The sequence below is a fragment of the Dreissena polymorpha genome, chromosome 12 (assembly GCF_020536995.1).
Source record: "Dreissena polymorpha isolate Duluth1 chromosome 12, UMN_Dpol_1.0, whole genome shotgun sequence".
Taxonomy (NCBI): domain Eukaryota; kingdom Metazoa; phylum Mollusca; class Bivalvia; order Myida; family Dreissenidae; genus Dreissena; species Dreissena polymorpha.
This window is the reverse complement of record NC_068366.1, coordinates 43,865,554-43,891,071: the sequence shown is the minus strand read 5'-3', so window position 1 is coordinate 43,891,071 and position 25,518 is coordinate 43,865,554. Positions and strand designations below refer to the sequence as shown.

General features: G+C 32.2%; 2 protein-coding genes across 2 annotated transcripts; both read left to right on the top strand.

Moving 5' to 3' along the window:
• Positions 1 to 1,168: 1,168 nt before the first annotated feature.
• LOC127852556 (cell adhesion molecule DSCAML1-like) lies at positions 1,169 to 5,887 on the top strand. Its single transcript, XM_052386510.1, has 7 exons — positions 1,169 to 1,413; positions 2,037 to 2,342; positions 2,643 to 2,816; positions 3,091 to 3,231; positions 3,373 to 3,404; positions 4,080 to 4,154; positions 5,789 to 5,887. Exons 1-7 carry the CDS (start codon positions 1,203 to 1,205, stop codon positions 5,885 to 5,887), a joined length of 1,038 nt encoding a protein of 345 aa, XP_052242470.1. The 5' UTR covers positions 1,169 to 1,202.
• On the top strand, positions 5,745 to 17,216 carry LOC127853931 (receptor-type tyrosine-protein phosphatase S-like). The gene is made up of 18 exons (XM_052388766.1): positions 5,745 to 5,855; positions 5,974 to 6,150; positions 8,127 to 8,267; positions 8,653 to 8,685; positions 8,855 to 8,887; positions 9,567 to 9,705; positions 10,228 to 10,295; positions 10,839 to 10,968; positions 11,321 to 11,401; positions 11,947 to 12,034; positions 12,187 to 12,277; positions 13,179 to 13,255; positions 13,628 to 13,762; positions 14,405 to 14,524; positions 15,679 to 15,833; positions 16,086 to 16,221; positions 16,658 to 16,724; positions 16,910 to 17,216. Exons 2-18 carry the CDS (start codon positions 6,018 to 6,020, stop codon positions 16,984 to 16,986), a joined length of 1,704 nt encoding a protein of 567 aa, XP_052244726.1. The 5' UTR covers positions 5,745 to 5,855; positions 5,974 to 6,017; the 3' UTR covers positions 16,987 to 17,216.
• The last annotated feature ends 8,302 nt before the right edge of the window (positions 17,217 to 25,518 follow it).

Sequence of the window (25,518 nt, the reverse complement as noted above, 5' to 3'; positions counted from 1 at the left end):
TTCCGCTGTATGGAATTGCTCTGATTGTTTGGTATCAGACCAATACAAAAGCAATGTAAGTAGCACATTTTTCTTAAAATATACTTTTGGTCTGGATAAGAGATACACAATCGATACTATTCCTTCGTTTTCGTTAATTTTCGACTGAGTTATGCTGATGTATATGCCTCTATGTTTATAGAAAGGTTTTGTTTATTGCAGCAGTTTACATGCCATTGTAACAACACATATGCCTATTACCGATTTCAAACATCATTTTTCGTATCTGTAACGGGTTTGCACCCTTTAAGAAATTACACATACACAATTACGTCGGCATCAATAAAAGAAGGACCTAACGTTACCAGGATGATTGAAACACTAGAAGAAAGTAAGCAAACTTAAATGTACATAACAATTTATCACTAAGCGATGTATATTTCTGATATTGCGCACGTGCTCACGTACATACGCACGCTGAAGAAATATAAAATATAGAAATACATAATTTTCAGATACGTTAAAGTCCCCGTTCGCGGAATAGGTCGTTGTTTTGCAAATAAATCGTATAGCGAGAAATAAACTATACATACATTCATTGAAATATATTTTTATCGAGGTTGACATCAAAAACCTGGTCAAAATCGGTTTTGAACCGATAAATTCATATATAAAGATCATTTATACATGTAATAGGCGAAAAAAATTGCAGCGTTGCAATCTGCAATACGCAAAAACGTAGCGTTGCAACCCAGTTTCCGTCTGTAACAGATGTATAATTTGCATTTGTTCTTACCTTCTCTCCGCTAAATTCGCCCGTATCCGCAATTTTGTTTGTTCAGGTTTGAATTAACGTGTCGAATCATGAATATTAATAAGGTCGTTTTCGTACTTTACCGTACTCGACCCCAAAATAAAAATCGCTATATTGTTTGTTTTCAACCGATTTCACGGATTTTCAGTAATATCCTCAATAAAAACACGTTTTCTTACGATTCTGCAAATATATATCTACGCAAACGGGGACTTTAAGTCCAATAACAACTAGTTTATCTTTAAAACCAATGTTAATAACACTGTCGAATAAAAATAACCATATTATCCATACGTGTTAATTGATTCTAATAGTTCCAGGGGCTCCAGATGATGCCCGTGTTATGAATATATCACACAATTTGATTGTCCTAAATTGGCAACCACCTGTAGATGCAAATGACATCATAATGTTCTACACTATAAAGTATATTTTCGAAAGACACGTTTGCCGTGGAAAAGGCGATCTTCAGGAAAAATTAACAACTGTGACCACAGCGTCGGCTAAGCTACATGAAAGCATATTTCCGTATTGGGATTACATCATCATGATAAGTGCTGCAAACACTCTTGGCTCTGGCAATTATTCAAATGTCTTGAACGTCAGAACACAAGCATCGAGTTTGTATATTAAAAATAATCGTAATAAAACCACAGTATGTTATAATACATACAGCATCACCATCTCCACCATCATCATCATCGTCATCACAATTAACAACAATGTCATCATAATCTTCCCCATAACAAGTCTTATTAAAATTATATAAATAATTATCATCTTTATAATTATAATAATAATACAAATATAATAGCGGTAATCATCTTAACCTAAAAAAATCATCTAGCTTGTGGTAATTAATATAATATATGCATTTTTATGTACAACAATTCGCGATACTAGAAAGCAAATACTACTACTATTATTACTTCCGCTATTAAAACTACTTCTTCTATTACTACTACTTCTACCACCACTACTACTACTACTGCTGCTTCTGCTACCACTACTACAACTACTACTTCTACTACTACTGCTGCTGCTGCTACTACAACTACTGCTACTTCTACTTCTAAAACTACTACTGCTACTACTACTACTACTATTACTACTTCTACTACTACTACTTCTTCTACTACTACTACTACTACTACTACTACTACTACTACTACTACTACTTCTACTACTACTACTTCTACAAAATGTAATAAAACTTTTATTATTCTGCAAGTAATTATTTTAGTTCCTGGCGATATCGATGATATAACAAGCTCTGAGGTTTCGTCAAACAAAGCAGAAATATCTTGGCTGGACCCGTGTTTCTCAAACGGAATACTAGATTCCTTTTATGTAGAAATAAAGAATATATCAAACCAAAATAACGATGTTGAAGGATGGACGGCTACATTAAAAATACCTTCAAATGAACCACACCTGAAGCTGGAACAACTTCTGCCATTTCGAAACTATTCTGTTCGGATAAAGGCAGCTAACTCTGCCGGAAACGGGTCGTACGGTAGAAATCATGAGTTCCAAACAGCAATTGATGGTATTATACATTCGGCCTTCAAATGATATTTGTAATCAACGTATGTGTAAATCGTAATCTCGGAAGTCTGACACACTATTATATTGTTTAATTATTAATACATAAACGTCAGTAAGTTCAAAAATAGTATATTAACACGAGTTGATACATAAACATCAAAATGCATATCTAACACACAGAATATTGTTTAGAAAAAGTTTCATATATGCACTTTTGAATGAAATCATATTTGTGTGGCATTTCATTTTATACATGTTCATTACTGCTGATATATTCACTTATTATTACAAACAATGTCAGTGCCAGACGTGCCATCTGATGTGCACAGCTCTACCATTACATCGTCATTGATTGAGATACACTGGAGTATAGCGACGCATTACACAGGACCAACAATCTACACCGTAATAATTATCGATGCACGAGACAACTCACGTATATATACAAATAAAACAAATAACGGATGGGGGATAGGTAATATCTTAGTATTTATTTAAATCTACATAGTACATGAGACTTATAATAATAATGTATTAGTGGAAACCTTACTTTATATACGAATAAGCTAATCGACGATTATATCACACGTAAAGTACCTAAAATCTGAATTATTAATTGAATTTAATATAGGATACCCCAAGCATAATGAAAGATGCCTGTGACCATTACTTAAACAGTAACTGAACCATGTATAACCATTGTTCAGAACAGTAGCATATTATATTGAAGTTCACATAATTTCTTTAAGACGAGCTTGCCACGGATTGTTCCGTCACTGGCCTAGATGCGTTCTGGAATTATTCGGTTACTGTGATTGCAGAAACCGCACATGCTAACTTAAGTTACCGTCGAAATTCCTCATCTGTAATTATCCAAACAGCCGAAGATCGTAAGTTCATATTTCACTATTGACATTGAATGAATGAAGACAAAGCTATCTTTATTTTCAATCATGATTGTTACCGATGGAAATTTATCTTTGTCTCTTAATTGCCATCGGAAACTCCTGTAATTCTCTACCTGACTTAAGACTACGAGATCGTTTTAATGTTCCCGACGCAAGTAACTGCATAGAAGTATGTCGCAAACATTGGTTATGGCAGTGGTTCCGGAAATTCTAACCTAATGGTAGTGTGTTTTCTTTTGAACATTCACAACTTCTATCAACTAAAAGTGTTTAACACACGAAAGAACCGATTCACTTTTTTAATTCCGTTCAAGGCCCAGGTGCAGTGCAGAATCTCAAAGTTATTACGGAAAAGGATCTTTGGAAGCCACGTCAAGTGACTGTCACATGGGATCCGCCAGCGGAAAGAGATCGTAACGGAATTATAGTGGAATACGAAATTATCTATTCGTATGGAAATAAAACCGTAGGTGTTAACCTGGCATTCAAACTCAATCATGATCCAAACAAACGAGTATCTATTTTTGTCTGTATCTATATATTCCATCAAATTATTTCGAGGAAGGGAATTGCGTATTAAAAAAACCTATATAACGTTGCTGCATGTAGTTTTATGATATTATCAATAGTTTTAGAATTATATTGTCGTTTAATGTTTTAGACTTTCTACTCTGTGTATATTAAAATCATTACATGGAAGAATATCAGTACATTTTCTGAAAACCGACTTAAGTGAAATAATATATACATATTGATAAACTACAAACATTTCAAGTATATTTGGTGTGTATGATCATAAGGTAAGTATTTTTCCTGTTTTGTTTTGACAGTTTCAAGTACGCGCCTCAGATGGTTTCCTCACCATACCGGTATCTTTAGCTAACACGATCAATGTAACAGTTCAGGTTAGATACCAACATTTAAATGATTATAATTAGTTAAGCATTGTGTCAGTTTCAGAAAATTGATAATATATAAATTTCATTGCTTACTTTGCGTGTCTAATCGGAATTTACAAGGCACGAAATGGATTTTAAATATACTTTTCCCATAAACAATATTTAACAGATTCTATTCTCATGCAATTGTAATATTCCAAAAGAATAAACTGTATGACAAAGATCTTTTTTTTTTGTCCGTTTTGTATTAATGATTAATGCATCTTCAATATCTTAAAATATGATATGTTTTGTTCTTTCATAAAGTCCATTTTAATGTCTTATATATATGTTATACAACAAGTATATCAATGCCTGTCAACGGCAACATGACGTCCTAAAATATATTGGTCAGTGACCAAAGTTTTGCCCAGAAAAATATTTTTCTCAATTCATTAGCTTAAATCTTTAGTTTACATAAGTAATAAGAATCACGAAAGCAAAATATTATTTCACTAAGAAGAGACGTTTTAAATAACATTACTTCTAATTTCGCCAAGAGAACGTAAATATGACAAGTACGTCTGTTATGAGTACACATTTAAACAATTTAACTTTTTTAAAAATCTGGAGAGAATGTTGTGTTACGTCCGTTAATCTTACATATCAATAGCATATATCTAACTGATTATCAAATTTAGGAAAGGAAGCTTGCAGCAGAAATTGTATGCGAGTATAGTAACTCTCTTAAAGATACAAATAAAGGGACACTAATTCTGGTCGAATATAATTGTCATCTTAAAAACTTTTCCAATTTAATATATTCTCGTAGAAGAATGTTTTAGGTGTAAAATCCATGTTATAACTATGTCTATATTGTATGAATCCATAACAAATCTAATAGTGGGAATGCAACAGTACGTATTAATACTTGTCGTTTGGAATTAAGCTGCTTAGGTAAATTTTAAAACCTATACTTTTACAGACTACAAACTCTCGTTTACTTGATTCATATATATGATCGGACGTTATTTTTCGACCCAGGTACTTAAATGTCTTTTTTATGCAACACATTTAATTATTTTTTCGGGACCTATCAACTTTGTTGAATGGTTTTATTTTGAAATCGGCTGTTTGCACCAAAAAGTAAGCGGTCGATTCCAAAGGCCTGCACATTCCGGGATACGTCGCTGCTATTGTATTTGTAAGATCGTTTTAAAGATAATGGAACTCTGTTTTTTTATTCCTTTTTGCCAGTTTCTTCAAAGTTGGTTATTTCGTGTGATTTTTATAACTGATTTAATCGGAACGAATCGGAACGTTTATTCTCCCTGTCTGCTGATAGTGTTTCCAAAATTTAATATGTACTGTATTTCACCAGGCCCATAGGGAACTCTTGTATATCCTGGTTTTATCGGGTTGAATTAAATGAAAATAAATCAGTTCATACTCTGCTTTTATTTAGTTTAATTGTGCACTTATAAAATTAAACGTCTTGAACGTTCTGTATTATTTTGTTAAAGCAGTTTTTGTTTGAGATGTGATTATACGGGCCTAAATAATCCAGTTACATTAAACGTGAAAATTGCTAACATTATGCTAGTATTATTACAGGTACGAGCATGCATAAGATTGCTTACATTATGATATTATAATTACAGGTACGAGCCGCTACTGCAGTTGGTTTGGGAACCATTGAAGAAATATCTCTTGCTGTGGAACCCGGAGGTATTTTTCAATATTACAGAACAAAGATGTAATTACTTGCTAGATCTTTACCGCGATTTATTAAGTATGCTCTACTTTTATCATGGCAATACAATGTATGCTGTATTCTGCATGTTAGCCCCGTGGAAACCTGATGAAACCGACAAAAGTCCTCTCACAAAAATGTCGAACACTAGCGTCGTCGATGATGAGAAGATGATTGCTGTTCTGTTGCCAAAGGCATTTCTCTGCAATGATTTTAATGGTGAATCAATACAGTGGGGTGTAGTTGTTGCACAAGACAGCGCAGCAAATGGTAATCATTGCACATATTTTTAGGCGTAGCTCTCTTTTGATAGGGATTTCTTATGCGTATTTATCAGTAGGTATAATTGAAAGGTAGTTTTGAATTCTCTCAAGATAAAATGAATGATAAGGTATCATCCTAAGTAGATGATAGTAAATCATTAATTGACGATTTTATCTACAAGCTAAATCAATTAGAGCCAATTTAGTTTTTACAAATATTGAAGTGTCAAAAAATGAAATGAATCAAAACTAAGAAGCTTTCTTGTTGAGAAGATGAAGATTGAACAGGACTCTGTTCATAAACTAGTGATTGAAATGGTCCAGAGAATGGGTACCATGCGGCATGTAAACTCGAGGAACGTAGTGGCGAAGTTTCATGGGTTTAAGGACAGAGAGTATGCCCGTAAGCAGGTAAAACGTTGAAGGGGTCTTGTTTTCATGTTAATGAACAATACTCTAAAAATCGCCGACAAAAGGAGAAAGGTTGAACCCTATATGAAAGCGGCCAAACAGAAAGCGAAGAATGCCTGGATATCGTACGACACGCTAAATATCGACGGAGGATGGTGTTTGAAATGACGTATTGTCGAATACTGAACAATTAGACAATTTAACATCATGTATTGACTCCATTTTCATGCCTCTTGAAAGACGTCGATAAACCAATTCGCACAGTCTTTTACATATCGTACTAAAAGTTATTGTGCTCCGTCGTCAGTTGCTAAGCATGCATAATGATTTGAAAACTATTGTTTACAAGACAGATGAAAATATCTTTGTGAATATAAGATTAGCGTATGGCGTCTGTTTTTTCGAAAATATTTTTGTGATTTCAAAAGTCGTTATAAAAAGCGAACAAAAAAGTTAACTTAAAAACACTAAAGGATAACGAAAGCTTGAAAAAGAGCAAACCTTGGGATTTTTTTAAATGTGTTATCAAAAAGAGAAAAGATAATGCCGATGACTCTCTAGATCTTTTGACGATTTTTTTTTCCAAAACTTAGAACAGGATATTTTCAGTCATCCAACAAAATATGGAAATTTTCTGTAAAACTACGAGTTTAATGCAGATGTCGAGTATATTATTTAATGAAGTTTAGAAACCAATTACAAGATTAAATCGTAATCAAGCAGGCGATATTGAACGTGAGCATTTAAAAATTGGTAAATGCTGAATCTGTATTAAATGTAAGGTAATCAACTTCATCTGTAGGTGTATACGGCAACAAGTTCAACCATTAAGTGGTGCATTTCGGTATTTTTAATGAATTAATTATTAAGCGAATAATTGTTAAATTAGCGCATTGTTATGTGACAAAACTTACGCATCAATGAGCGAATCAAACACCCAATAATTTAAAGTACCGGTAAATTCCATATTGCTTATATAAATTTATATTAGAATTGCGGTTGTATATTATTAAGAATGTATTTTTATTAAAAAATGTCAATCAAATTCTCCGGAAGAAATATATTTTTGAACATATTGTTTTTATCATTCTGTCTTTAAATTATTAAGTGAAAGAAGTATCGTTTAACATAAAAATTGTATTCATGCTCCATATTTTTATTTGCGTAGCATGAATACACTATGGTATATTATTGGGTCCGAGAAGTCCAGTATCGATCATCTTCTAGGTTTTTTTTAATTAATAGATTATCATCTAAGTATGAATAGCAAGGCATAATGTCTTTTTTCAAGAAATTTCTTGTTAAATAAATAAAATGTGTTGTATATTTTCAAAGCTTAAGTTTTGGTTTGAATGTAAGACGACGTCATGAAGCTTTAATAAGTACTAAGTAGAAATAGAAATAGGCGATTACGGCAGTTCAACTAGTACCACATTAAGTAAAAATTCCGGTTACCAATTTACGCTTTAATGAAATTGTTAGTATTAGTTATCAACGCACTCGTTGTATAATATATTTATATTATGTTTAATTATTATATGAATCCCTTGCTTGTGATCGTTGACGTTTCAGAAGCTTCATTTGTTGGAAGCTTGACTGAATACCAAATTTTCAAAGATGCGCATTACACAACGTGGTCAGACGTCAAAGATAAGAGTGTTATACAACCGTATGTAGCCACTTCACCAGAATGGAGGCCACTGTGTGCGGTCGGTAAGGACATTGTTTAGTTCGAATGCCCACATTGAACGACACTTAATCACATTAGTATCAAGCCCATATAATTAATTAGCGTGTTTGTGCAGGTAACTTTTTTGTATGGAGTAAATAGTACACTACCGAGAATGGTGATTTTAAAAACTTCTTATCGGCTTTTAGAAATATGACCTCTTGCTTAAATTGCAGTTTAAATGTAAGTTTTAATTGGAAAACTAATCCAAACCAAGATAATTTGTTTGAAAATAATGTCAGCACTTTAACAAGTAATATAAACGGATATTATGTTCTATAAAATATACCACCAAAAACATACGTTGTTACTGCAATATTTATGTTGGCGTCATAATTAAGAACCGAAGTGTTGTTGTTTTTTTTTCAGAATCTAAAGTTAAGGTTCACTTCACAGAAACAGGTAGTGTCTTTTTACACGAAATATTTAATTACTTGGAAAATGAGCTATAACTAATTAATGTGTAGCGTAATAGAAGTAGTTACAACTGGTAGCAAAAATGACTTACTCACTGCTTGTAAACCCTTACTAAGTAATTTGTTAGTGTAAAACCAAGTTTTGTTTCTTCCAGACATGAACGTCAAAGATCACAACAACAAAACAGGTATGTTCAATAGTATTTGTTTTTAAATATGCCTTTCGTAATCATGTGCTGAGCTAAATTAATTATATAAAATAAACAAAATGTTATTGTCTACTAATCAAATGCTAATAAATCTTAAAACATTGACGAATATTGGAAAATGAAACTACACAAACATAATTTTATTTTTGTTTATTTGTGGGGATTACAATAACACAACCTCTAGCCTTTGCGATGAGTTTTATTTGCCGAGAAAACAAACATATGTATGTTCGAAACTAACCTGATATTATTTTATCCAATCACTTACGTATTGTCGTCTCAGTTTTAAAATTGCACAAACGTAGATGCTTGAAAACAACACTAAATCATTAAATTACGTCATGAAAATAAATGACATATTTAACAAAGTTGAAATATATATTAAAATTGTATCAGGTGTTTTGGGAAATAGGGGTATGATGATGAGATCAAATATTGTATTTCATGCATTATAGTAATGCTAAACTCCAGACCACAGAATATTGCAAATAGAGATCAAATTCATAAAAAACACTACTTAAATTACTAAAGCCAGATATTGACTTCCTTTAAAATGAGCAACAATTCACAACAACACATGTACCAAGGCAATAAGTAAAGCTAAGTATGATGTTTTTATCATTTTATTGCATGACAAACATGTCTATGTGTCTTTAAGTCAACGTTTTTGCCTCAAAACGAAGGCGACGCGATGCAAATGTAAGCGACACACATTTGATCTTCGTCATTGGCAATGAACATTGTTTAAACAATCAGAAGTACTGCAACGGCCCTTTGCATCCAGGAAGGTCCTATCGGTGAGTCTCAACGATTGGACCGTTTCGTATCTTAGTTCAAAACTCTTAAACTTTAATCATGTTCAAATATGCTGTCGAATCTTGATATATTACGTTTACTGTGTAATAGAACAGGTTAAAGTATTTATTTATAACTAAATAATAAAAGGCATACAATAGTTTACAATAATTGTGTTCTTAATACGTTAGTAAAACCGAAAATATAATGGAGTATTAGCTTTTAAGTCGTATGTCGTTATTGTCGTTAGTGTTGACCTATCGATAATCGGCATAAACATGTTATGTATGTACTTCTCCTAAACAAGCCGGCATATTCTTTTGAAACATTATGTGACTCAGTTTTGTTAAAAACTATAACGTACATCACTCAACTGTGTATATAATGTTATTCTCAATGTGCAAAATAAAATTCTTAATTAGATGTGCCGTATGGCTGTATTATTGTAATTATGTCATATTTAACTGGTATGTGTTATACACGTCGAAATTGATTAAGTTGGCTGTATTGCCATACATATGCAGGGTGAAGTCATATGCCTGTACGACAACTGGATGTACAGAGACATTGTACTCACTCCCTATCTGGACCGGTTCGTTCTTTCCTGTTAAATAAATATTTAACTTCGATCAAGAAATAAATGCACAATTGTCTTATGTTGATGTGGCTTATGCAATTGTCAGCAAACGTGCTATATTCTTAGATTTTGTGTTAAATTTACCCAATAGCTCTTGTGCTTAAGCATGTTACATTAAACACTATCAAGCATATTGCCCTGTATATACAACATGCGCACGAACTAGACCAGTATTCACCAACCTATTCGTAGACTTAAAAAATAACAATAAGACAATTACCCCAGCGCCTGAATATGCAATGGTTATAAATGTTGCTACTGGGATAAATTATTGTTTTTAATGAAGAATTTTGTAGTAAAAGGTGTTACATGCTATGTCATATTAAACTGCATTATTCTATTAGAAAATTACAGTTGAAAAATTTTCTGTACTTAAAAATATTCTATTAGAAAATTACATTTAAAAAGTTTTCTGTACTTAAAAATATAAGTCCAAGAATTTCGTGATGAATAAACGGGCCATGTGTTATCAATTGATTTTCGTTTTCAAAAAAGTAGGCGATGACCGAGTTTCAGCACCAGTTTCTAAAGTTCTCAATGACATCACGGTACTCGGCGGATGTGCAGGGGCAGTTGTTTGTATTGCTTTGGTGGTCGCTATCGTGTGCATTAAGCGATCGAACAAACTGTACGTGTGTTAAAGCATATTTAAAAAATGAGTAATTGTTTATTAGTCGGATTTAATAGAAATGTGTGAACATTATCGTATTTGTATTTCTTATAAGTACTTCAATATACTGGTTCCGATTGAGTACACAGGTAGTTCAACCTAGTAATATAGTTTTACAAATCAAGAATTCTGTACGTGTACAGTTTATCAAAGGAAACAAAAATCATCAACAAAATCAATACAACTGTCACTACAGCTAAATATGTTGTACTTTTGCATTTAAATATGGTTTCAGAATTTATTTTGTTGTTTCCTGTCATACGAATTGTATATGAAATAATTTTTTTAATATTTTTGAATGCTGTTTTAGATGTTTCAAAAGCAAGATGACTGATCACAGAGCAGCAGAAGTGAATATATATCTCAACGATTTAGACTATAATATGTTCAGGTATTTATTCGTTTTGAAAATATATGTTGTTGAGATGTTCACGTATACATAAATGTAACAAACGGGGACGAGGTTTGAAAGTTTCATTATTTTATTAAATTTCCATTATTTAACTATGTTGGTGTTTGTTCAAACGTATTAAATTCCTGATCTATCATTCCACACATGTTGTTAAAATAACGGAATTCGTATCATTGATTCAAGTAATAACAAAAATGTATTAAATACTATGATAATACAACAAAACTTTATATATTTTTCGGACATGAAATTCTTCAATCAATTTAAAGCCATATGGTAAATTGCCTTATCAATGAAGGACAATACACACAACACTTAATATAAAAACATATCTGGGTTTTACGCCTAGATAATTCGATATTAATGTTCCTTATACTTGTATATTACAAGGTGACATTACTTAAACCTGATTTTTTTTATTTTCAACAAAATACAAATAAGTAAATATATTTGAGTAAACGCATGGAATCCTATATATGTTTGTTGTCGTATTAATTTTGCTGATTGCATGCTTGTTTGTTTAGACCTGGCAGGGTCAATATTACAGACTTTCCAGCATACGTCGACCAGATGCACAAAAGTGATAACCGTCTCTTTAGACAGGCTTATAAGGTAGCCGCTATATCCACTTGCCTATTCACAAGAGTCTGTTTTGGATAGTAAACGTAACACAAACAATATACATATGTATTTTCTGATATAAGTTTGTTTTATGTGTTTTCAAAGGCATTTATTTATAACTATTTTGATACCTACCGATTCAGATGCTGAAAGATAAAAATTCCGTTCTTCCTATAACAGCAGCTTTATCTGAGGGCTGCCTGCAAAAGAACCGCTTCGTGGACATATTACCGTGTAAGTGTATAAGTATATGTCACATTTACATACATGGAACACGCGACTAAATGCAATGCATATGTGTAATAAACGGAATGCTGAATATAACTTCGTATCGGACACTTTAATAAATCGACACAACATTGCAATGTATTGTGGGGATATCGTTTCAGGGTCATATCGACGGTATATGTCCTGCGACTCGACATGTATCAAACAAAATAATTATTCCCTCTTCCTATACACAAACGTATGAAGTAACTCTTTTATAAAAATGACATTGTAAAGAAATTCAAAAGCCAAAAACTTGTGTACAATACACGTCTCATGAATTATTCGAACACGTGTCTATGCGCCTCCATTAGGATTCGAACTCACGTCTTCATAAATAGCCTACTTTAAAGGAGCTTTAAGAATGTTTTAGTCCCGTTATCTAAAGTATGCATGATTTTAGTTGGACATAAAGTAGTAGAAGTAGTAGTAGTAGAAGTAGTAGTAGTGGTAGTAGTAGTAGACATAGTAGTATATGCTTTACTGCGTTTGTTAGATGAATAAGAAACGTCTTTCGCTTGATTTATATTTGCCTTATCATCTATAATGAAGACGTTTGTCAACCACATTCTGCAAAATGACATTGTTAATCAACTGTAATGTGTTCGTGCACAAACTTTGTTAATTCAGCCAAAGTTGAATGCATGCCTTAAGGGTCTTAGGACGGCACTCATGTGGTACTTCATATTTCATTATCGTTCATTTGTTAATAATGCATTTCATATACGTTTCAGGTCAGATGTGAACGAATAAAATAATTAATTACATATTTGATAAGCTTGCAGTGTTGTTGCGTTTCTCGTTATGATAAGATTACATTGATGTTTTTGAATGTGTCAATTTGTTTATTAATGTATTTCATTTCAAGTTGATCATTCACGTGTGAAGCTCCGCCAAACAGACGATGTTGATGGAGCCAACTACATCAACGCAAATTACATTCCGGTTTGTGTTTCTTCGAGTATTCTAAAACACCCTTAAAGAGACAGTAAAACATTCATACATTTTTTAACTGCAATGTCTCGTTAAGAGTGAATAAAATACTACAGTGTATTTGTTGGTATTTCTTTTAAAGATGTAGTTGCGAAAATGTTATCAATCGGCTTTCATTATTTTTCGAATAGTTTGAACTTAATCAATATACAAATGACTGAATTGTGATGTAGTCCGGATATTTTATTTGGTACATTTTGTTTAAAAATACATTAGAGATGAGGCGTTTACAGTTAAAAAAGCTATAGTCACGCACACTACGTGGTCGAGCTTCCATGGCCGTGTCCTGCGATCGCCTGGTGATTTATGTTGTATTGTTGGCAGGGATATAAATCTCGAGGAGAGTACATCGCCACCCAGGGTCCGTTACGCACAACATTTGAAGACTTCTGGCGAATGATCTGGGAACAGAAGGTGGACATCATTGTTATGCTGACGAATCTGGTGGAAAAGGGAAAAGTAATACACAAATTATCAATAATATTCGCAGTAAATAAGGGAGCTGTTTTAAATACATTTCAACAAATTCATTGCAGAATACTGCATTATATATACAGATATTGACATACAATTGCGCTAGTTGACAATTTGTTACTTTCTGCATCATCTTTATTTTGTCTTTTACATTTGAGCGCGAGAAACATTGAACAGATGTGTTTGTCAAACAGTAAATGTTTAGCATTCACATAAAGTTCACAATGCCACTGATAGATTTCATTTAAAATACTTTGAGATGTTTCACTTTTTTAGAATGTGGTAACAATTCACAAAGACAATAAAATATAGGGTGACTGTTGGGTCGACTCAAATTAACATTTTTGTTTAAACTAATTGATCGCAAATATTTGTTAATAGTATTCTGGAAACGTGAATGGTGTTGTAATTAAAAATATTTCGATTTTTTAAATATATTTTAATTGATTTAAAACATGATATAAACTGTTTCATAAAAGCCATATTACATTTTGCACAGGAAATAGTTCGATACTGACGGAATGTTTAGTGCTGTCATAAACACTTAAAAATTAATTAAAAAAAAAGAAATAATCATTTATAAAAAAAGACGAAATCCAGTTAAGTTCGCAAATATTTAATTCTTAGTTCAAGTGTGACATGTATTGGCCGGACAACGAGCAAGTCTTTTACGGAAATCTTCTTGTCTCAAAACAATCTGAGAGGGACCTGTCGTTCTACAAACTGCGTATCTTCGAAATAAAACTGGTAATGTTACTCGGAAAAGTACGGTGCTCCGTATAAAATTTATGTTCTAATGGTTCACCGTGAGTGATTGTTTTCACATCTCGATACGTATCAGAAAAAAACGGTTTGTTCAACAATGATTGCTTATAGATTTTGGTTCGAATACTCCTGAGTGAAACAATTAAATTAACTACAAATAGCAATATAATCTAAAATACAGGAATGAGGCGTTATTCTAGTTGGTTCATTTATTAAATTACACATCATGTTCAAATTCAATATATGTTTTAATGTATATCACATGTACAGATTTATTTGCTTTTCATTAATGTTTCCTGCAATAAATATTCAAATATTGTGCGGTTTATCAAAGCAAATATTGAATTGTTTCTGAGATTTGATGCTACCGAATTCGGAGAGCGATATACATTACCGATTAAATAACTATGAACGGGATCAATTGTCTGTTATTTATAGGTATCAAACGTATTATCTTCGAAATATTTTAGAGATATTACATTTGTAAATTTACAAACAATATGCTAAAATGCAAAGGCCGTTTGTTCCACTTGCATTCATTTTGATTCTCAAATCTGAAGCAGGTGCAAAAAGAAAGTATTAAATAATTTACAAGACAGAAAATAAATTATCTTCAAACAAGTGATAAAGAAAAATTAAATTCGAAATCAGTAAACACGAACAGAAGGACATTGTTGCCCTCAATTTAAGTAATGGTTTAATTACGATATCTTCTTATTTTGCTAAAATAATTACGCAATGACCGTACCATTAAGTGTTATAACGTCTTAAATAACTGTTGTTAACAATTTCTCTTCAGTCATGAATTTCAGTGTTCATCTTTATAGAAGTCCTATTTGTATACCTATTCATGCACTAATCCTACCTTACATTGTGTGTTAGTCGTTTCTCATTCCCATACTTCTTCCTTTCTTCCTTTTCATTTTTAATTGTTTTATTTTATTTTAACACTTATGCACTTGGAACATTTTTACAATATTTTAATGTTTGTATATATGTGTACATGTCGATGTTGAAATAAATTGTATTCGACTAACAAATCAACTGGATTAATTGAGATCGTATAATAACGTTTCGTATAAAAATACCTGTATTTTTTTCAAAATGTACTTAATGTTTTTAATTTTTCATTTTAGAACAAGGAGCGCAGGAGTATTAAGCATTTTTGGTTCATTAAATGGCCAGACGCCGGGTGTCCAGAAAAGCCCAAACTGTTTTTAGAATTTGTACAAGCTGTACAGAAAGCAAGGGCCCCTGCAGGAAATGGTTGTCCTTTTGTGGTCCATTGCAGGTAATGTATATAGGTAGTGTATCACAATTATTTTGTAGCATATATTATTTGTATTCTGCAGATGGTAATATCCTAATAAACATTCACACCGAAACACACATAAACAAAATTCTGAAATACCTTGTCTACGTAAGTGCCTTTCAATGTGATATATTGTCCATCGTATTTGCAAATGAATTTGTAACGTGCGCATTATCGTAAGCGTCTCTACCGATAATGATTTTTTGCTCCCATGTTCATGTTCAATGCTAGCGATGGAGTTGGGAGAACGGGAACCTTCATCGCGGTGGATCATCTTCTGCAGCATATCCGTGACCATGAAGACGTAGATATCTTCCAACTCGTTTTAGACATTCGAGAACACCGGTGTAACATGGTGCAGACTGAGGTATTGGAAAGTAAAGATTATTAACGGGTAGCAGAATATAAATTTGTATTCGTTGTCTTCCTTTAATAAAGCAACTTTTTCACAGTTATTTAAAAAAGCTATTAATTGTATAATCTGGACTGCATTATTCATTCGAGCTTTTTAGGTAAAATAAAGAGTTAACTATACAAAATAGCAATGTAAGAAATATAAACTAAAATATTAGTAACTCTCAAAAGAACTATATCGTTAAGGAATAATACCGCAGCATCAGTTTTGATTAATCTGAAACTGATGTATATTAGTATTTCCGTAATGTAATTTAGCTTCGTAGTGTACATAATTTAGTTTTGGAAGAATCATTAAATGATCGGATGTGCACACGTTATTGTGTCGTCAATTATTGAATACATTTCTATAACATCGAGCATTCTCATTTGTATTATGTTTATTTCAGGCTCAGTTCGTTTTCATATATGACTGCTTGAAAGCGTTTCTCACAGTCGGTCATGACAGTGACGGACGTAAGATAGCTTTTGAACTAAAGTTTAGAGTGAAATACTATTTAAAATATAATGCAATTTCCAATTGTAAATCCTAAGTTCAAAGTACCATACATGTACGATTTGTAAAATTCACACAGCGAAATTGTTCAACTTTGTGTAAATGTTATCTAACATTTGATGTTATTCTTTATGCTCCATTTCAGATTTGTATCAAAACACCCACATTGAAACCGAACAAAAGGAGCACACGTACGAAGCATTGAATTTCAGAAGAAATTAGTGTGAATTTAAGGCTTGTTTGCAAGTCGTCAATTTAATAGATAAGTAATTAAACACAATTACAACATGTTCATTGACTCAATTAATATATTTCAATATATCTGAAATCAAGTCATTATTCAAGAAATTAAGCTGTTATTGCTTCGAGTGTCGAACGTATGCACATTTTAAAAATTCTTTACTATTTATATTCATTTTATTATATTTATGTTCGCATTTGTATTGACTTACCATAGGCAGAGATTTCAAGAAAGAGTAATTTTGCTCCTGATTTCAAGAATTATATATAACGTGTTTAATGCTGTAAAAGTATATATGTAAATAAAATCAGTTGTCATGATTCAAACTTTTGATTTTCAACATAAGTATTGCGGGTATCTTGTTAGTTTTTGTTTGTTTTCTGTCGTGTGATCATATGTTTTAGCGCGCTATAATTCGAGTCTTACATTGTTCATTATCTGTTATAATTACATGTCCCTCTTTCTCTAAACTTACCTACAATCTCCTATTGAAGGCGCATATTGAATGAAAAAGCACGGTATAGTTTAAATATTGATTGAAAAAAGAAAGATTCTAACATCGGCTACATATGCAGGCAAACACTAACAGTATAATTCACTCACCAGAAAAAATATCTCAGATCACGTGTATTAGATATCAATAGTTTACAGAAAATAACCCACATCTGTTTCAATTGCAAATGTTGTATTATATATATGATGCAATATACAATGCACCAAACTATTACATAAACACGGTAAACATTAAACAAATCGTTATATATTATGCTGTATGGAATGTGACATATCACACAACGATTCATCAAATCGTTATACACATTCACATATAATAAATCTTATTTACTTCCGGTATTGATCGCCACTTGCAAAAATGACGTAAAATGTTTTTTTTTAATGAGGATAGGGAACAAAAATTAACGCATAAATCTTTCGAAACATATAAAATTGTAAACATTAAAGTTTAAAAGATATATAGAAACAAAAGTTAATAGAAATTGATATTATGAATGATATTTAGCGGCAAAAAAAATGCACCGCCTGATAAGGATTAAAAACGTGATACAAAACACTCACAATCTTTGCTGGATTTTTTTTTTTGAAGGAATTTATACTCGCAATCGCGCCTCACTTTAAAAATAAAGTTGTATAAATTAAATATGACAGACATGCAACGTGTGTATCGTTAAGGATACAAGAGGTGAAACTAGCAAAAAGTACATATGAATTGCAATAACTTAACAGATAAAACTAGTTAAAACTTTCTATCCGTATACTGGACGTACTTAAATGAAACTAGGTTTGCCTAATGAAAACGCTGTTCTGTTTGTAACATGGCAACAATTCTTTAACTTTTAATGGATTTTCATTCTTTCTGTTTGGTTTTTATGCACGATAGTCAGATGGCGTTTAGATTCCGCTGACACATACCACATATTTGCATTGCCATTCACCATTCAACGTTGAGTTTGCATCAAAAAAGATAGATAGACATTTGATTTCGAATTTGTTATAACATGATAAAACTGTAGGTGTTGCAAATGAAAGATGCAATACACTAGACATCAAGTGTTATGAAATCAACAATCGGCTAAATTAAACCTTTAAGTATTGGACCACTCGGTAAACCATAACAGATACAAAAAATAGTTTTACATGTCGACACAAAAATAAAAATATTGGTAACGAGTATTCATCACGAATGAAGGTTTAGTGTGACTGAATGCCAGTACAAGATCAAACAATACATACGGAAAAATATAACACATACAAAAATGTTACCACCTTTTAACGGTTAATGTTAAGGATAGGATGATCTTTTTGATACAGACAGGAAATACCACACGATATATTCGACATGGTCCACTCCTTGATTACAGATGTAATCAGATCCTATTTTACATGGTGCACAGTTATAGAAACACATGAGATGTCGCTAATGGGTTGCGCAGCATGCAACGCAAAAGTTGACAGAAAAAATCAAAGAGTATCTCACTGTAAAAAGCAGATTTAAATACTTGACTGTCTTTTAGAGAAATCATTTAACGAAATATTTATATTAAAAAACATCATATAATTCATCATTTTACCAATAATAGATAGTGCCAAAACGCAAGTTGTCTATACAAATTAAACATGGTAACACGGTTAAGTTTCTGCCAATACAACAGAACAATTAACTTGTCGCAATATCGTTGCATTGCTGGAAATATTATTTAAATATTGTACAACACATATACGGAATACTCAAAAGCTAATTAAGGACGATCGGAGACTAAGTGCTATTAAAGGGTTATATCTAATTTTAAAGTAGCAATCGACTTAAATGTGTATAAATTGTGTGAACACAAGTTATCTCGAACTAGGTAGTTAAATATTAATTCATTATTCTTGTAATGGTATACAAAAAAATATACTTGTTTACTGATTAGGTAACTTTTCATGTTAACGAGTTCATTAAGAACAGCTATGTGTTTAAACATGTTAATATTACAGACAATATATGACGCAATTAACCTGTCCTGATGGGTTTTGAGAAAAGCGTGTCTGTGCCACCGGATGTAGCGCTCGCAAATGACTGCTCTAATTGTAAAACCCATAGTAGTTTTATAACAATATTACTTGAGTTCATATAAAATAGTGAATGCATATATATATATATATATATATATATATATATATATATATATATATATATATATATATATATATATATATATATATATATATATATATATATATATCCAATAATATAATGCCTATACGAACGTAAAATTATAAGTAGGAATATTGAAACCCCTAAAACCTCACCACGGGAGAAAATCTTGTCATCATCTCAAAGTCTTTTCTGTAAGGACCACGACATATAGCCAATACAAAATCAAATACATTACTGGTGAAGTTTCAAATAGAGCGATACAAGCGGTGTTTTTCACCCGTACAAATATTTAAACGCCGACCAAATGAGTGTTTTCCATTTTTATAAGATATACTTTGAACCACAGAGAATAAACTATAGATCTTAAATTGGCTTCCCTGACTCAAATGCATTTCTTCATTGCCAAATGAATACTTGATTTGAACTGCCTAATGCAAAAAGAATGGTGTGTAATTGACACAATTTGCTCTAAATGGATATTCATCATATTGCAGAAAGAAAAACAAGCAATAAAATACCCAAACGTCCATAAATTAACATATTTTAAATTTGATAATAATCGACACTATTGTTGCCATGTGACGTAATAGCCTAAAGCTAGTTAACATTTGAGAAAATCATTTTACAATTTCATGGTGTGACCCGGCCTTATTACAAGTTATGTATTAATTTTCCCAGCCATCTTCCCCATGTACTGCATATGCTGTCAGTTGCTTAGACCAAATGTCATTTATTAATCAAGTCTTTCCTTAATAGGCTGGACTTTTACATACTAGCGTCTAGTGTTAAATGGGTATATAAACTGCCACTATATGCATTAAAAAGGCAGTAGTACAACGCACACAGGCAAGGATGTATGTAGTTGCAAGGTTTCTTGTTGTATTGGACGAGGCCCTGTTTATGGGTTCGCTTGTATCTTGTGGATTAATTATTGGTTTGGATATGGACTTTGGAAAGTTTATGAATAAAAAAATTTGGAGCAAAATAAAATGAAAACTTTATCTATGTGTTAGCGTCATTGTTCAGATCGAATAACGCTACAGCCAGAATAGTTTATAAATATTTCTTGTTGCATGGATAACATAAAAAGAGAATAACATTAAAAGAGACTTAAATTTCGGATTTTACATCTACATCTAAAACCAAATTGTACATAGAAACTATGAATGCATATATTCGTATGTTTTATCTCTACTGAAAAAATGCCTGTATGATCGTCCAAGTTTCATAGAACTATTGAAGTACACTTTGACAGCAGCCCGTCACCAGCGCTCGTTTATACCTAAGAAGTATTCAAGCTTAGTGTAAACCACACTGTGGAAGGTGTAAAACAACAGAACGACAGTACACGCTCAAGCAGTTTTCGTTAGTGCAAAACAATTTTATATCGCGCAATGTGTACTTTTTGTCCCAGTCTCATATAAGTACGGTTGGATATGGCAGTCCCGGGACGATCAGTGGACTTTTGGGATTTTTTAGGGTCGACGGTCTTCCAAAAAACATCATCCCGGTGACAACAGTGTAATTACACTGATAAAACCGTACCTACACGGACCAACGCGGCAGCAACAGGCAATCAACACGGCGCCCACACGGACTGTACCAGATAGTCCCCGCAGATCTATTACGGACAACACGTCAGCTACAATGATAGAACCGGAGAAATACGGACCAACATGGCATCTACACGAACCGGCCAGGACCTACACGACAACGATGTTTGTCTTAGAGAAAGGTTTCTTGAGCCACTTCATAAAGCATAAAAATGATTTGTGTTGAAACTTCATCACTAATAGAACGCCAACGAATTTGAAAGGGTTTCGGGAGGCTTTACAGACGTAGCCTTAATAAAGAAAATCGCAGTTTATATATTGTTGGATGAATAATGACGCTAACATATACGCCATATTCAAACGAGACCATGACTTAAAGTATAATATAGTGTAACTTCTGAAATATTGTTGAAAACGGCGAAAACCTTGTTTATCTTAGTCACAAGTAATGGATCGCCGACTCCAACACTTCCAATAATAATTATATATAGCCATGAAAGAAAATGTATAATACTTCTAGAAATAACAAGTGCCAATAGTCTTCACAAACAAGCATTAAGAAGTTTCGGTATGAGCTTACCATCACAGTCAGGTAATTGACATGCATTTATAACCCAATTTTAAAACCTTGAGAACATTTACAGTCACTTTAAATTTATTTGTCTATGTGCATCGGGATATTATGGCTAAAAAAGGACGCGCTCGCGTTAACTTGATATTATTATAAGATGAAGTTTAACTGATCACATATTGTAAATTGAAATTTATGTATATACACATGCATGCATATTAAAAATACAAATACACAATTTCTTGATTTGAAATCAAATACTCTTTTATTGACTTGTCCCCTGTATGTAACACGGCATAGTAAACTATTTCCATGCGAATCTGTTTAACATTAATAAATAAAAAGTGTTGTAATAACGATGTTGTGCTTACATATTTGTTTCTATTGTAACAGTTTATTCCGTATCTTGCCGTTAATATTTTTGTATTTCCTTGGAACTAAAATATAACGGAAAATTAAAGTCAGAACAATTTGTAATAATACATCAATATCTGTATGCTTTTTCCCAATGCAACATATTGGTTGTTGTAAACCTTACAATTCAATGCGTAATTTTGAGCTGATATAATTTCTTTGCTTGTTTCAGTATGTATGAAAAGTTCAAACATACTCTGAATTATGTAACACCCAACAGTATTATTTGTCCGACAATGAGTCAAAATTAATCGCTGCCAGTCTTAAGTCAATAAAGTTCATTTAATTCGTTCTTTCATCAAATGATTATACTGTTATTTTCATAGTAGTTATACTTCTCTTTTCGAATGATTGAAAATCTTTGGCACATTGTATATGCTTTTGGTTTCAAGCAGATTTATAGAATAATTCAGAGAAATAAATACTTGTATTGATCTGTGTATTTGATGTTTGCTAGACTTCTTTACGTCATCTAATAAATCATAGTTTTATACAATTATTTCTTAACATTAAAATCTTAAATATTTATTGATCTACCTGCAGAATTATTAAGGCTCCAATTTTCTCGTAATTTAAAAAACACGGGAAAAAGTATTAAATTTAGATTAGCAAACAATAATTAAGCACACGTACTAATAATTTGATTTGGTTACAACTTTCCAAGGTTATGACCCCCGTTATGAGTTTCAATGTCGTATTGATTATATTAGTGTGCAATACGTAAGTATTTAGACAACTGCCTTTAAAATAGAGCATCCCAATCTTCCGTTTGCATTTTAAAACAATTCATGTAAGCACACGAGTATTTTTGGAAAGATATTCTTTGATCAACTAACAAAGGTACGAACAATTCATCAAAGAAATTACCCATACAAGTCTATGTCCATTTCCGTCGAAAAGAAAAAGAACAGGGAATCAAGATTACAATATGTAACACCCTTTTCAGTCGCTGACACTAGTTTCAATCCGTAAATTGTTTAACAAAGACACGTAATTTAAAGCATTTGTTTGAAAAGTATTAATGAATATAATTTAAACATGACATATGAATTACATTCATGCAATAATGGATAATAAAACAAGTTACTAAAAACTTAAATGAATTCTTTTTTATCGATCTTCACATAACGCATAGTAGTTAATCAAATGTAACAAGTAGGGCAATTAAAAATCGGTTGCGAATGATGCAGCTTTTGAATATTAAATTATGCATATGGTGATGGAACATATATTATTAGTTAATAGGTAGAGTAGGAAGAGAATAAGACTTAGTGGGATGACAAAGAACGGTAACGGAAGAAGGATACTCGCCAACATCGAATATGGTGGGTTGTTTCCAGTTTGGTTATTACGAGAAACGTGTTGACAATACGATATATCGTTGGACATTTACAATTATAGTTTTGATTTACAAAGGTGGTAGGTATTCACACGCAAATAGTAGGTTATTTGTTGTGAATGGGACATGCAATATTTCCAAACAGATTATTCCGAAGAAGTTTTTAGTACTGACAATGTAAAAAGGAATGGTTTAAAGTTTCAATTTCTCCGCATGAGCAAAGGGCTTTCGGTTTCGGAATAGGTCGTTATTGAGGGAACTGCAATCAAGACACAATATTGCGTGAAGAATTTGAACAGCTCTTGTACCAATATTGAATAATTATGATTTTGTCAGATTTCTGCTAAAATAAGCTTTAAAAGAAGACAACATGGGAGATTGTTTCAATTGTGACGAAAGGGTATTCAACTCTCGTTTAGCTGTTGGGAGAAATAAACATCAATATTGCGCACTACCAGTATAAGAGGTACCAATTCGTTATTTCTAAGGTCGCAGTGGTTTTGTTGGTGGAGTGGAATGAGATCTGAAAGGCATTCAGGGGATAGTCTGTTGTTCATTTTGTAAAAAAGAAAAAGTATGTGTGTCTTCTTTCTTTTTAAAAGTATTGCCCATTTAAAATCGATTAATATAAAATTAATATTAAATAATTTAGTTGAGCCGGCCACCCGATACGATTCGAGTTATACTGTTGGCCTTATGTTAACGGAGTTACTCTGTATGGACAGGAAATTGTATTATAATTTTACCTTTTGGTTATATTACACTTATATCGATTTACATAGGGTCCCATTATAAAACTGACAACTATCAATGCTTTTTTCTTGCATTTCCGACGTATAAATTTGGTAAAATTTTAAAAGATGGATCGGGCCTCTTCCAATTATTGCAATAAAAAACATACCATCTCGCAACTTCTAAGAAAGTAAATCGCTGTCGAATGCACCCACAGTAGAAAAACGTGTTTCGGAAGCCTAATTTCGACAAAAGCTTCACACAACAGAAAACACCCCTCACCCCAAAGTACATCTTTTAAGTTAGCTTCCAATCTAACGCATCAAAGTACTCCATACACATACAGGGTATTACAAATAACCACAAAAGACATGCCTCACATTCAAGAAGAGTAAAGGAACTCTTAAGAAATAGGCACTACTTTGAAATGGATTAAGGAGGGATACACAATGATTTAGTGTAATGTAACATTTTGGTATGGGGTTAGCTTCTAGATTACCTGGCACAAATATCTATAAATAAACAGTTTATTAATACATAAAGAAGAACAACCAATTAGGCTATGGTATCTATATCTTCTCGATTATTTATTAAACATAATGAAAGAAAAATGCATTTTAAGGTATTGAACTCAATGAGAAGTTTAAAATTATATAGTAGTAGTATAAATATTTATTTTATTCGAGAAATTTGGAACAATTTAAGATTGCATATAATACATACTAAAATGAATCTTGTTACAGCGTGGCTTATTTGTCATACCTGTGAAATATACAATAGATTCATAACTTTGAAAACACTAGGGATTTGTTGATAGTTAAATTATATATAAGAATGCAGTACCAAAAATAAAAACAAACGAGAAGTGTGAACAGAACAGGGTTTTATTCATTAATTAATTAATTTTTTTATTTATTTCATTCTTCCTTCCATCCGTCCGTCCGTTTGTTCGTTCGTGCATATTTGCGTTTGTGCATTGTTCATTGGTTTGTTGCTTCGTTCGTTCGTTGCTTCGTTCGTTCGTTATTTGGTGCGTTCGTTTGTTTATTCGTTTGATTGATCGTTCTTGTTTTTTGTTTGTTCTGCTGTTGGTTCTTTTTTCGTTCGTTCGTTCGTTCAGTATGTAGCAGTAGTAGTAGTAGAAGTAGTAGTAGTAGTAGTAGTAGTGAAGGAGTAGTAGTAGTAGTAGTAGTAGTAGTAGTAGTAGTAGTAGTAGTAGTAGTAGTAGTAGTAGTAGTAGTAGTAGTA

What these genes read in the sequence shown, in the direction of transcription:
- LOC127852556 (XM_052386510.1), top strand. Translation starts at nt 1,203, where the DNA reads ATGTTCTACACTATAAAGTATATTTTCGAAAGACACGTTTGCCGTGGA. An exon ending in CGTCAGAACACAAGCATCGA is followed by an intron (nt 1,414 to 2,036) that starts GTTTGTATATTA and finishes TAATTATTTTAG; the next exon opens with TTCCTGGCGATATCGATGAT. An exon ending in GTTCCAAACAGCAATTGATG is followed by an intron (nt 2,343 to 2,642) that starts GTATTATACATT and finishes AAACAATGTCAG; the next exon opens with TGCCAGACGTGCCATCTGAT.
- LOC127853931 (XM_052388766.1), top strand. Translation starts at nt 6,018, where the DNA reads ATGTCGAACACTAGCGTCGTCGATGATGAGAAGATGATTGCTGTTCTG. An exon ending in CTTCGTGGACATATTACCGT is followed by an intron (nt 12,278 to 13,178) that starts GTAAGTGTATAA and finishes TTTCATTTCAAG; the next exon opens with TTGATCATTCACGTGTGAAG. An exon ending in CCTTTTGTGGTCCATTGCAG is followed by an intron (nt 15,834 to 16,085) that starts GTAATGTATATA and finishes GTTCAATGCTAG; the next exon opens with CGATGGAGTTGGGAGAACGG.